Source organism: Penicillium rubens (genome assembly GCF_028828025.1).
Source record: "Penicillium rubens strain IBT 27055 chromosome Unknown utg000004l_segment0_segment0, whole genome shotgun sequence".
Taxonomy (NCBI): domain Eukaryota; kingdom Fungi; phylum Ascomycota; class Eurotiomycetes; order Eurotiales; family Aspergillaceae; genus Penicillium; species Penicillium rubens.
Genome location: NW_026890602.1, coordinates 670,621 through 683,574, shown reverse-complemented (window position 1 = coordinate 683,574; position 12,954 = coordinate 670,621). Strand labels below are relative to the sequence as shown.

The following is a 12,954-nucleotide window of genomic DNA, read 5'->3' as shown; positions in this document are numbered from 1 at the left end:
ACAGACGTTTATTTCGCACTTCCAGCCTTCTTCTGCTTGTGCTCTTCCCAATTCTCCATGATCACGTTGACGATCTTGGTCAAGCCTTCCATTTCCTCTGCGATTTCCAATCCCATGCCGTGTGGGTCAATACTGCAGCCAACATAGACCGGGATGGAAAACCGTCGAGCCAGGATCTTGGCTATGCGGTTTGTGTATTCAATGCTAGATGCTGATGTGTAGAGTGTTGTTGAGATTGTCGACTTGGATGAAGTGCGCTAAGAAGACGTCAGCCATGTCCTAGTATCTCAAACGGTTTTACTGAAAAAGAAAAGAAAAAAAAATATTAGTGTGCAATTGTGAGGATCGGGATATCAGCTTATCCCAAGTCTACTGCCTAATTAGAGCTTTGACATTGGGATGTGTGTGGCAGATTGCAGTATTGAACAGCAAAGGAAGGACCCGTCCTGGGAGCTGCGCTGTTAAAAAAAGGGGCGAATGACTCCAGCCTCCATCCATACAGAATGGCATAGAAAACGGTATTGCTTCACTTCAAATATGGCAAAGCATTGCAAAGTTGGCAGGTAAGGACTTACATCAGGCATCGCGTAGACGAAACTTCCCATAGGTTTGATAGAGCCGCCCGAATCACCTGGCGATGAGGTAGCCAGAAATACCATGGCACAATGACCCAAGAAGTTCAAGTGAACATGTGCTGTTGTATGCAAAGCTTTGGGCAAGGTGAACGAGATCTCTTGAGGCTTGACGCTAGGAGTAGCTAGCTCAGCCGAAGGACCGGCTGGTGCGGCTTCAGACGCCATACTTGTTGTTTTGCCGGTCCTCAGTGTAAGGAATAGGAATGTTGTTGAAAAGAAAATGTAGGCGAGAATTGTATTTAGGCAAGGTGTTGAAAGTCGGGATATTCAACATCGAATCCCCGCCCTGGGTGGGTACGGTAGGCACTAACAGCCACTTGCGACTTAATTCCTATTGGCTCCCAAGTTGTTATTGCTGGCAGAAAATCACTGGTCGGTCATCTCTTTGCCTCTTCGTTCTTTCTTTTTCCAATGAGATATAATAGATAGTTCATGGAAGTACTCTCGTTTGATTACATTTTTCTGTTAGTTTCTCTGTACTGCACAGATCTTGCTTCCATGTGGATCAATAGGCAATATCTCAAGATCTCCTACGTTGTCTATAGATATAAAAAAGACGCACTGCAACTACCAAATAGAGGCAGATGAAGGACTACCTAACTCGCCCTCGTAGCGTTTCATGATTAGATACATATATATACATCCCTATATCTGGGTATATGTAATTAGGCTTCAGCTAACTATACGCCCATTGTATCTACATAGGAAAGGCGGACAGCACGGCGGTAAAGTCAATTGGCCCAATGGGAACCGTTGTTGGCCTTGTAAGGATTGCCCAACTTGTTTTGTCTGCCCCTCCATATACTTTCACTGGTCACTCTCTTCTCTCCTTTTCAACAATTGCTTCTTCGTCGCTGCCAATTCCTCATAGGACTTGTGGCCTTGTAGCATTGAGCATCAATTACCCTTAAACGTGGAGCTAGCCTGACAACCTCCGCATGGCATCTGAACAACAAAAGCCCCAGGCCGGGGAGGAGGAGAGCAGCTGGGGAGGGGACTTCAACCCTTTCGCTGATCCCGAGGAGCGTAGGGTGCTATTTGCTGCATTTGACTCATTCAGGTATGTGGGTAGACAGTTGATTCCAACACATGTCTTTTTGGGCTTGTAGCTTCTGCCTCAGATAGAAACCTTTGTCTACGTACAATTGCAATGGCTAATCCGCCCACAGACAATTTCGGCGGACAGCGCATATGAATACTACTCATCGTCGACGGCAAGCGTTCTATGCCTTGCCCTCGGCGCACTGGCAGATGCTCTCGGAGCCTCCATTCTCTATCCTTGATAACTTCAATAAGGTAGACGATGCCATTGATACCAACGCCGATATTGCCGATGCAATTCTGGCGGTGGGTCTCCAGTCCTTTGGTCTTCCCGCAAACCCCGACAGAACGGATCCTACTCAAAATTGGCATGATATAGCAACTTCATCAGATGTCAACAAAGCTCACTCAACTATACGCCAGTTCTATCGTGACTGGAGTCTCGAAGGACGACCCGAGAGAGAAGTCTGCTATGACCCCGTTCTCCAGGCTCTCGACGAGGAGTTCAAGACACGGCGTGATAGTGGAGAGGAAACCCGTGTTCTTGTCCCTGGCGCTGGCCTCGGCCGTTTAGTTTTCGAAATCTGTATAGCAGGCTATGACGCCGAGGGAAATGAGATCTCCTACCACCAGCTCCTGGCCAGTAGCTGGGTTCTGAACCACACCGAAGGACCAGCAAAACACGCCCTTCATCCTTTTGCATTGCATTTCTCCAATCTCCAATCACGGGCACAGCAACTCCAGCAAGTTATGATCCCCGACGTGCACCCCGGATTCGCCATGCAGGAGGCTGCCAATTCTGGTCGTCGCTTAGGTACTATGTCCATGTCTGCAGCGGATTTCACCGTGTTGTATACCCAGCCGAACAACCGCGAGGCGTTTGACGCGGTGACGACTGTTTTCTTTATTGACACGGCGCCAAACCTTATTCGGTACATCGAGACGATCCGACACAGCCTCAAACCAAATGGGCTCTGGATCAACGTGGGTCCGCTATTGTGGCATTTCGATGACGGTCACCCCCGTAAAGGAAGCAGTCCCGAATACGAGGGGGCCGGGATTGGCGAGCCAGGCAATGTCGAGTTATCTGAGGAAGAAGTGCTGACCCTTGTGGAGCGCATGGGGTTCCGTCTCGAAAAGCGCGGAGAGCGGAAGGCTTGCGGCTATATCCAGGACCCCAACAGCATGCTTCAAAATCTTTATCAGCCTTCCCACTGGGTGATGCGAAAAGTGGCAGTTTAAAGGGGGGCTGGTCGGAAAGCGGACCCCTGTAAGTCGGAGACACAGGTGCCCGCAACAAGGCTGTGTTCTTCCAATTTTATTTCACCTTTTGGGGGCCAAAAACTCAGAACAAAGAAGGAGCCTAATGATCCAGAGAAATATGGATCGAACATGGGAGCCATTGAAAACATCTATATACTACCTCAACGTACTCCATACTTCATACATATATAGTAGTTTACGTATTTCACAAAGAACATGTATTTCCTACCCCGCGGAGAGCTGGGCGCCAAGCCAGTGAGATTGAAGGGCAAAATAGTAATTTGGGTAATTTGGAGATTTTATATCCACCCCGTACGGAGTATATATCTTATAAACAAGAACTATATCTATCTAAATATAGCGTATAAACACTTTCTCGGAAATTTAAAATCATCAGTTCTTCTTTTTGTGTGAATTTTCTAATTTTCTTTCTAAACAAATTACTAAATCAGTAAATTATTGTATATACAACGGAGAAAGTATTGTCATTCTTTGATCTCCACAATTCACCTCAGCCTCACTTTCCCCCTCTTTCATCTTTTCCCCCCCCTTCCAGTTTCCTTACTCTTCCCTTTCTTGTCGCCTCACATGGATCTCATGAGTTCCCGATTTAAGTCATTTGGCTTTAGGAACAAAAAACCTCTTCCTAATTCCAACCCGATTGTCCCTCCCACCCCTAGCTCCCCACCCCCATCTGGTCACAGTTCATCAACAACAAGTCTCCCAATGAATCAACAGCCTCAACAGTTAGGCCGACCGCCAAGTTACACAAACCGACCAACCAGCCCAATGGTGCACGGTCAACAACATCAGCAACCCCCGCCCATCACCACAAACCTCCAATACCCAAATGCTCCCTTAAATGGCCCGCCGGGCTATGGCATGCAGCAGCAGATGGCTCCTAGTGTTGCACCCTCACTGTCTAATTCTCAGTATCCAGGGCGCAACCCTGCGGCCGAGGTCGAGGGTGGGGGTCGGAGCAAGGCCCAACTGATTGTCGGTATTGACTTCGGCACAACCTTCTCGGGTGTCGCATATGCATTCGCGACCAACAACCAGGCAAGCGAGGATATCATCACGGAATGGCCCGGGGCCGGAACCCACGCAAAACAAAAGGTGAGCGTGACTAATAACTATACTTCATGAGTTCGAGTCTAACAACGGGTTTCTCTGCTAGATCCCAACCGTCCTCTACTACGACCAATACCAAAAGGTGGTAGGATGGGGCCCCGATATCGCCGACGCTCTTGCCCCGACCGGATACCCCAAGCCCCAAGTACAGAAGGTTGAGTGGTTCAAGCTACAGCTGATGCTCTCCGGAAACACCTATATTGACCCCATCAACCTGCCTCCCCTCCCCCCGGGCAAGTCCGAAATCGATGTCGCTGCCGACTACCTCTTCAAACTACGACAAGCCATCCGCGCTCAGCTGCAAAAGGCTCTGGGAGAGGTGTTTACACGTGAGGAACGCAATATCCGATACTACCTGACGGTACCGGCTATTTGGAACGATGCTGGCAAGGCTGCGACGCGAACCGCTGCTATCCAGGCTGGATTCCTGCGCGACGAGAACGATAACCGCCTCACCCTAGTCTCAGAGCCCGAGGCAGCGGCTTTGTTCTGTGCCAAGAGCGGTCTGCTGAACCTGAAGGTGGGCGACGCTATTTTGATTGTGGATTGCGGTGGTGGTACCGTGGATTTGATTGCGTATGAGGTTGAGGAAGAGCAGCCCTTCAGTGTGATGGAATGCACTGCCGGGTCTGGTGATTCGTGTGGTTCAACAGCACTGAATCGGAATTTCAGTAACATATTGCGCGCGAAGATCCGTAAGATGAAGCTGCCGGATGGCTCTCGGACCGCGGGCAAGGTCTACGCGAAGTGTATCATGGACTTTGAGAACCGCATCAAGGCCGACTTCCGTAACAACGGTCAAAAATGGGCAGTGGACGTCGGTATCGAGGCTGACTTCCCCGATGCCGGCATTGAGGAAGGCTACATGACCTTCATGAACGAGGAGATTCTTCAGTGCTTCGAGCCTGTCGTGAACCGTATCCTCGAGTTGGTCCGCAACCAGATTATCGCTATTCAAGCACAGAACCGTCTGCTCCAGGTAAGAGCATCTCGGCCTAGTCTTCAGTGCAAAGCTAACATTTTGTAGAACGTTCTGGTCGTTGGCGGATTTGGTGCTTCAGAATACCTCTTCCAGCAGATCAAGCTCCATGTGCCGCCGCAGTATCAGACAAAAGTGGTCCGCCCGATGGACTCTGTGGCTGCCATAGTCAAGGGTGCAGTCACTGCAGGTATCACTGAGCGGGTCATCACACACCGCGTAGCACGTCGGCACTACCTTATGGCCACGCTTCAGCCATTCAAGGAAGGCTACCACCCAGAACAGTACCGTGTGCCTAGTTTGGATGGCCGCGATCGATGCAAGTACACCCGTCAGATCTTCGTCCAAAAGGGAGAGCGTGTCAGAATCGGCGAACCAGTCAAGGTCAGCTTCTTCCGTCAGGTTGCACCTGGCGCCACACTCATGTACGAGGATGTGCTGTATGCCTGTGATGAGGACGTCTGCCCCGAGTACACCAAGGATCCACGTAAGTTAAGGGATGATATTTTCCTTGTATCAAGTACTAATACTTTCCCTAGGTATCAAGGAAGTCGTCACGCTCACATCCGATCTGTCTCGTAAGAACCTCGAGACCGACTTCGAGCGCATGGACACACCCCAGGGCATCTTCTATCGTGTCTACTTCGATATCTACCTGACGCTAGACGGGAGTGAATTCAGCGCCGAACTAGTCTGCCAAAACGAGATCATGGGCCGCTGCCGTGCCAAGTTCCGGTGATCTACTATTATACACAGGAAACACATACGAAAACACAAATACGCCCGCCGTATATACATTCCTCCTGGACGAGGCCCATGACATTATCAGCTTAAGTTTTATTGATTGAATTTCCCTCATATTGGTCTTGGATCACCCCTTGCTGGATGACTGGGCATCACTACGGCGCATAGGCGTTATCTGTGTTGATTCTTGCCCTGCGCCGTCCCTAAATATATGCCACAGGTTTGTGGAGCCATATGTCTTTGCCTACTTGTTTTGGCGGTTCCTGTTTGTCTTTTTATCTTTTCTTTTTCTTTCTCGCCCTCTTAGATACCTCTTGACTATGTTTCGTTTGAATGATATTGACGAGCTGTGGCCCTCATCTGACTTATAATATCCCGCTTTATCTACAAATATACACCTCCATGTACTCATGATTATGAGTAGGTACAAAGAAAATGCCACGCCATCTGACCTATCATCAAGTTCATCCATTCCGCATATTCAATCTAGACATTGAAGATTGTCAACCCTCCATCTCCATTTTTCACATAGACGATAGAAAGGAATGAGAAACAAGTCCTAAGAGACGAAAAAGTAAGGTGGTAATACATCTAATCCATCCCAATCAAGTCTCGAGGTTAATGCTGCGACCAAACCGCGCATACAGCGCAACCTTCAGCTGCTGCATTTCCTCACGCAGCTCGCCAAGTGAGTCCTCGAGCTTGGAGACATCTGCGTCGATCTTTTCCGTTGATGTGGAGAGCATTCCCTGCGCATCTGATAGCGGTAGTTGGAAGAATGAATCGCCGATTTTGTAACTGGGGTGTTGTTAGTTATGGCTTTTTTTCCTTTTATTTCTTTTCGGTTTTCGGTTTCTTCGCAGGTCTCCTTAAGGGGAAACAGCAGAGAAGACCCAGAATAGATATCAAAACGGATAAAAAAAAAGAGAAGAATAGCATATGAGAAGAAAGTATTGCTTACGGCACAAGTTCGTCTTCATCAGCAAGCTCCAACTCCATCGAGACCTCTTCCAAATCCTCCTTATCCTTCTGCAATCCAGTTAGCAAGAGATCCAAGACATAGCGGAAAACAAAATCCTCAGACGTGAAAACTCCATACCTGCTTCCCCTTCAACTGCTCCTCAAGCACAGTCTCGCGCTGATGCAATCGACTGAACCGGTTAATCTTCTCCTGATCCTCGCGACGGACTTCATTCTCGTCATTGGCTGTTGCCTCGTCCGCCTTTGTGAGCTGCGCGTTGGTTTTCCGGTTAGCTTGGGTGGGCTTTGGCGGGGTTTGTCGCTTGAGCTTGGTGGGGGTTGGCTTACCATACGCGGCTGCACCATCTTGGCTGTCTGCGTGGGGAGCTATTTGGTTGGTCTTTGGGAATTTGTCTGTTCTTTTGTGTATGGGATTTTGTTTTTGTCCTCGTTGCAGGTTGGTTGGCTTGCGCGTTTGATATCGGGTTTGAGTGGGTGGTCCGTGCGTGGCGATGAGCTGGTGATATATGGGAGCTATACAGTACATATTTATATACGGAGCAAGAGTATCATCAGGTCTTCTCTCTGCTTCTTTTTCAGATGTATTGGATCTTCTATTTTGCTTGCATTATTCTGTACATGCCATATATCGGGTTGGGTACGCCATCGGGTACCTGGGTGACATCATAGCTATTACTTTCTCGAAGGAATAAAAAAGATCATTTGGATAAAAGTCATTAGGACTCCAGAAATAGCTTTAAGCACTTCGAGGCATCCTCATTCCGAGTTGGGGGGTAGGCATCACCTTTTAGTGCCAAAACACCGCCACCGGAGAAACGAAACACCTCCGCAGGGACAACCCCGTCATCGTCACTTTTCAACCTCCACAGGGACCTCGAACCCGAATAACCAGATCTCTCCAATCTCGCTTTAACTGTACTGGTCACACTTGTCCTGTGTAAACCTGTCCTCGTGACCATCTCCACCTGAGCTATCGAGCTCCATCCCGCGCGAAAGCCTTATCCCAGCTTTCATCCGTCCTTCGTACCCTTCGCGACCCAGCCAGCGCCACATTACTCAAAATGCGAATACAACCAAATGGAGTTTCACTCCTCCTCTCCGCCCTCCTACCGAGCCTGGCATCCGCGTCTGGCTTCGACTGCGCGAACATCAATGTCGGCGACCACAAATACGATCTCAGTCCCCTAAAAGGCGTCCACGTACTGAATACCACCGCGAAGACACCTGACAACGTGACGAGCACAACATACCGATTGAATATTTGCAATACTCTCAAGAGCTCTGCCCAGTACGACAAGTACGGCAATTGCGGAACTAACAAAAACAGTACGTTCCAGGCTGAGATGACGCGACCATGTTGAAGTGGTCTTCTGCTTGGAGTGACCAGCTAACTGATGTATTGTTTTAGTTTGCGCATTTGTGCACCGAGCCCAGAATGACGGAGGTGGAGTTGATAGTTTCCCGTTCCCGATCGTCGACCTCGAGGCCGCTGGCGAAGCCTCGAAGAGCCCAGAACTGAAGCGGTTGAAGGACATCGACCCTGAGACCGAGGGTCTGCGCGTTAAGCTGGAAGGTGGCACATACAAGGAAAATTCCGGAGACAAGAAGGGTAAGAAGGCAGGCGCTATCATTGAGTTCCAGTGCGACCACGAGCGATCTGGACTGGAGGGCCTGGATACAATTGAGGATTCGGAAGCGAAGGCGCGACGACGGAGAGCGGAAGGTGAGGGAGGTGGTGTGTCCTCGGGCAACAGCAGCAGTAGTCTGCAAATCAAGAGTGCTGGTCTGTCGGATGACGATACCTATATCCTGAGACTGGATTGGCGCACAAAGTACGCCTGCGATGAGTACGAGAAGGAGAAGGGCGATACTCCTAGCTCCAAGAGCTGGGGTTTCTTTACCTGGTTGATCATCATGTGAGTTTTCCTTAGCTCCTAGGAGCTTCGTTTTCCTGTGTCTGCTTTTCCGTGTTGGGACGTCCTGCTAATTAATTTATTCAGTGCCTTCCTCTTCATTGCTGCCTACCTCATCTTCGGCTCCTGGCTCAACTACAACCGTTACGGCGCCCGTGGCTGGGACTTGCTCCCTCATGGTGACACCATCCGCGATATCCCCTACATCTTCCAGGACTGGCTCCGTCGTGTGGTCAATACTCTGCAAGGAGCGGGCTCGCGGGGCGGTTACAGTGCGGTATGAAGGAACTTGGCTTCGATAGATTGGTTTCTATAGTCTTTTGTACTTTTGGACGAAGATACAGTGTCTTTTCCTTACTGGGCTGTTTCGGCCGGGGTTTCCAAGCCTTGCAGGTATTCTGCAAATGTTTTGTATGGCGCTAGAGGAGGAGTTTATATGCTTGGCCGTAACGAATGATATGATTTCAAGGCCGGTTGTTACGACCTACGCATCCTTTACACTATAAGTTGTTTGAGCTTCCTAGAATGTCGGTAGATAGGACGCTCTATCATTTCTCAGACACATTGCGTCTGTCTTTCAGGTGAGCATTGCTGTTTTACAGCCTGGCTTTTCAGGTCCCCTATAAATACCTGGTGTTCATTACCAGTCCCTTCTCCATTTAGCTTCATCCTCCTTGCAAGCCTTCCAGGGTACTTCTAGTCATTCGAACGACATATGGTATCAGTCACTATATAAATACTTGGTCTACATATCCCTTTCCCTTCTTTGTTCACTTTTATCTCCTTGCACACTTCAAGAGTACTTTTCGCCATGTTGTTCACTTAGAATGAATGACACTATCCTAAAGCACTTCCTCGTCTGGGAGAGTCTTATATTAATGGGAACCGAAGACACACATCAATAACAGGTCAGCACCAGAAGCAACAGCCTCACTGCCATTCTTTTACTAACAATTATACCCAGCAGATTTCGATGATCGGCACGAGCATCTCCACATCATGTTTACATATGTACCTTTACTCAAGGTCTCCATATTGCTCATTCGCCGGTATCATCGAGCTTGTGTGAGCTCTTGCGATTCAAAGACACAGCTTCCTCGCAACGCTTGGAGCTGCCAGAAACCCAGCCAAGCTCTGGTTGGGACACTACATAGGCGATGAATAATGCAACGCATGGTTGCTGGCATGCCGCGCTCCCGGTGGGCGACTCTTCTCGGTGTCGTCTGCTTTTTCCAACGCCCACAGTCTGTGGAGTGATGAAGGCTTGAAAGGCCAGACCTGAAACGGTGGCTGTCGGCCATTTTGAATATTTCCCTAGCGTCTTGAGTTTTTTCAGCCTGACTCTTATCAGGACTGTTTGTGGCTGTGGCTACTTGCCAGACAGTGGAGTGATCTTCTATAACATGTTGAGGTAGTAGGAAGTTATCCCACCTTCGAAGGAGAGGGAAGGTTTCGAGTTGGTATGACCAAATTGAAAAAGGCGGTTGGTGGTTACAGTTATAGAACGATTTACCCATGTGTCCTACAGCCTAAGCAGAGCAATCCCGATGGAGGCACTCATCATGCAGTGAACTATCCCTCGATGGACTGAAAGCCGCAAAGCAGTATATCATTGAGAACCTAGACAAAGGTTTCATTGTACTGAGTGCATCTCCCTACGCGTGCCCGTTTCTTATGGCGAAGAAACCCAGTGGCGGCCTCCGTTTTTGTGTTTATTTCCGGAAGCTAAATACGATCACAAAGAAAGACTGCTATCCTCTCCCCTTGCTTGATGAGGTTCTACAGCGCACTAGCAAGGCTAAGTTACATTCGACAAGGCTTCCATACCATCCGTTTGACACCAGGAGCAGAGGATCTCACGACCTTCCGCACGCGATACGGATCATAACAAGTTCATGCTCGCCGTGGTAAATTGTTAATTTACAACTTGGTCCAAAATGTGAATGCACCAGGGTTCAAATGTTTACCACTGAGGTCGCAGTTCAAGAGTTTGGTTGTCACACTCGATACCAAGAACCTCCTCAGAATTCTTAAGATGGAAATGCAGAAATATGATTTCTCTATCGCTCGGGCCCGTTGTACACTTAGTTCCTTTTACCATTTCCTAGTTAGTTGTTTATAAGTATTACGATGCGGGTGTGTAGTGCCTAGTATTTATTGGTAGTTGATCTGGATGTCTATAGTTTATATATGTACCCTAGTGTATACCTAGGTCGCTATGAAGTAGGACGTTTTTCTTATCCTATGAGGACAGCCTAGTACAAAAAGTCTTTACCATTTAATACAATCTCTATCCGTTATTCCACAATTCCCAGTTAGCTTCGCATCTAAGGCGAGGGACAAGATCTAAGAATTTAGCATTGGAGGTTCCGTATGATTTCACTATTATAAAAGCGGATATAGATCACTTCTTGTTAAAGTGAGATGTCGAGAATGTCGACTATGTTGCAAGATGTCGAGGCAATTAAACAGGTCAATATCGATAGTGAGGTGGTAGTCCTAAGACTAGAAGCTACGAAGGGAAGCCGTTGACCCCTATTGAAACCGGATTCCCGAAGAGGATAGAGACGCTGTTACTCTTCGGTGAACGGGGTCTAAAGATGAAACGTTAGAAGTCCTAAGTGAGTGTCACAGTCTGTTTCCTTGCCCGTCAACCCTCATCATGAACACCACGCCAGAACACATCCTTGACCCTCGACTCCCTAGCCAGCGAGCCATGGTTCTTCAACCAGCCGAACAAGAATATTGACACCATTCGCGCTCGGCTGGGTCCATCGTTAAACTTATTCCTTGATTCAATCTATGGTCTTTTTTTTGACGCCGGGATTCTTCTACTGGGTGAGCAGGCTTCGAATGGGACTTGCCGACGAGTCTTCCCCCTCGGAGACAACTATTTCGAAGATAAAGAGCGTTTTGCGGTCATTTACGACACAACTCCCGATCTAGGCTCCCACTGTCTTAGTGTCCTCTACGACCAGCTGAACCATCATGCCTCATTTCCATTGACCATCGAGAATTCAGAAAGTATCGAGCCTGTTGCTGAACATTGGGATATGTGGTTTCCTCTAGAGAGGTTCTTACCCAATGGATCCATATGCTCTGAATGGGAAAATTCGCGGCCGATCCACGGAGTGAGAGAGACTTGTCCGATGAAGAAGCGGATTCGCGACACCAAACTAGATTATGGCGTTGGCACCCATACTGCGCGGCTCAGATTGATAGTACGGTTGCTGCGATGGACCGCTACACGGACGCGATCGAATCACGCATGCAGTTTCCTTTGCCAATATCCCGGAATGCACCATTTTTTTTACCGATGCAGAGCCCGATGCGGCGCGGCCTTAGTACCAAATGTGTGCTTTATTCGCTCTTTTCTGACCCGAGCGAGGAACCCACGTTTTAAGCTAATCGCGCCCCGGCCTGGAGGTTCCGCGCGACATGGAAGCCTTCACAGCGCGTCAGATGTTTCATGCCCAAGGCCAGGGCAGGGATGTGCCGTCATTCCTGCTCTTTGCATCTGCGGATGATAGACGCACGATCAGTTTCAACGAAGAAATTCATCGTTTGTTCTTTGGATCGAGAATGGTGTGCCATTCAACGAAGGTGATCCTGCTAGGATTATATATTGCAACGGTCAATCGGTTCGAATACGATTCTGAAGGAACTGGATTCCGCCTTCCACTCCTATTCGCACTACGACCGAATCTTGCCGACGAGGATGGAGCTAGGCGGAGTGATGGAACTCCAGTGCTATCTGGCTCATTCACTCATCCTGGTGATCTTAGTTGAATGCCTTGTCAATCCGCTACACAGCCCAGGAGTACTTTGTCGTCAACCAAGTTCGTATTGGCGACCGAAAACACAAGCCCTGTGCCAAGGCTGCAATAAGACTGCTCCACCATTGATCAACACTCCACGCCCTGAATCCGGTAGCCCCGACCGATCTTCGGACTCCGAGTATATCCAACGGATTTAAAGCCTACCTAGGTACTCTATTTGACATGCAGAAAGCGGCGTATTTTGCCGTATGTTTCAAGATAATCATACCGGGAAATTGCATCGGCCGTCGAGCTTGGACGTTCAGTGGCTTACATCGACTAACGAAATAAGCGGAGTTACCTGGGTCAGCAGGATATGGTGCAAGACCAGAGGTATATCCTCCGTGCCAAGTTACTTGGCACTCGGTTTCTCGCTCCTACATCCGAGCCCTACTTGCCGTATCCAGGATTGACAGTTATGCGTAGAAACTGCAGGATCGGCTCGTTCT

The 12,954-nt window shown here is 48.7% G+C and overlaps 6 protein-coding genes across 6 annotated transcripts; 4 read left to right on the top strand and 2 right to left on the bottom strand.

The window, feature by feature from the left end:
• Positions 1-8: 8 nt before the first annotated feature.
• N7525_010211 (proteasome assembly chaperone 4 family protein) lies at positions 9-800 on the bottom strand (the record flags this gene model as incomplete). Its single annotated transcript, XM_002556662.1, has 2 exons — positions 9-257; positions 576-800. The coding sequence occupies 2 exons, from the start codon at positions 798-800 to the stop codon at positions 9-11; spliced, it is 474 nt and encodes a 157-aa protein (XP_002556708.1).
• Positions 801-1,573: 773 nt separating this feature from the next.
• Positions 1,574-2,918, top strand: N7525_010210 (uncharacterized protein; the record flags this gene model as incomplete). Its single annotated transcript, XM_002556661.1, has 2 exons — positions 1,574-1,695; positions 1,805-2,918. 2 exons carry the CDS (start codon positions 1,574-1,576, stop codon positions 2,916-2,918), a joined length of 1,236 nt encoding a protein of 411 aa, XP_002556707.1.
• An 810-nt stretch (positions 2,919-3,728) lies between these two features.
• Positions 3,729-5,788, top strand: N7525_010209 (Hsp70 family protein; the record flags this gene model as incomplete). The annotated part of the gene is made up of 4 exons (XM_002556660.2): positions 3,729-4,055; positions 4,117-5,049; positions 5,098-5,536; positions 5,589-5,788. 4 exons carry the CDS (start codon positions 3,729-3,731, stop codon positions 5,786-5,788), a joined length of 1,899 nt encoding a protein of 632 aa, XP_002556706.2.
• A 610-nt stretch (positions 5,789-6,398) lies between these two features.
• Positions 6,399-7,119, bottom strand: N7525_010208 (tubulin-binding prefolding complex subunit GIM3; the record flags this gene model as incomplete). The annotated part of the gene is made up of 4 exons (XM_061215018.1): positions 6,399-6,591; positions 6,755-6,822; positions 6,893-7,024; positions 7,102-7,119. The coding sequence occupies 4 exons, from the start codon at positions 7,117-7,119 to the stop codon at positions 6,399-6,401; spliced, it is 411 nt and encodes a 136-aa protein (XP_061067530.1).
• Positions 7,120-7,835: 716 nt separating this feature from the next.
• N7525_010207 (autophagy-related protein 27) lies at positions 7,836-8,970 on the top strand (the record flags this gene model as incomplete). Its single annotated transcript, XM_002556658.1, has 3 exons — positions 7,836-8,100; positions 8,183-8,690; positions 8,775-8,970. 3 exons carry the CDS (start codon positions 7,836-7,838, stop codon positions 8,968-8,970), a joined length of 969 nt encoding a protein of 322 aa, XP_002556704.1.
• A 3,155-nt stretch (positions 8,971-12,125) lies between these two features.
• Positions 12,126-12,476, top strand: N7525_010206 (uncharacterized protein; the record flags this gene model as incomplete). The annotated part of the gene is made up of 1 exon (XM_061215017.1): positions 12,126-12,476. The coding sequence occupies one exon, from the start codon at positions 12,126-12,128 to the stop codon at positions 12,474-12,476; it is 351 nt and encodes a 116-aa protein (XP_061067529.1).
• Between the last annotated feature and the right edge of the window lie 478 nt (positions 12,477-12,954).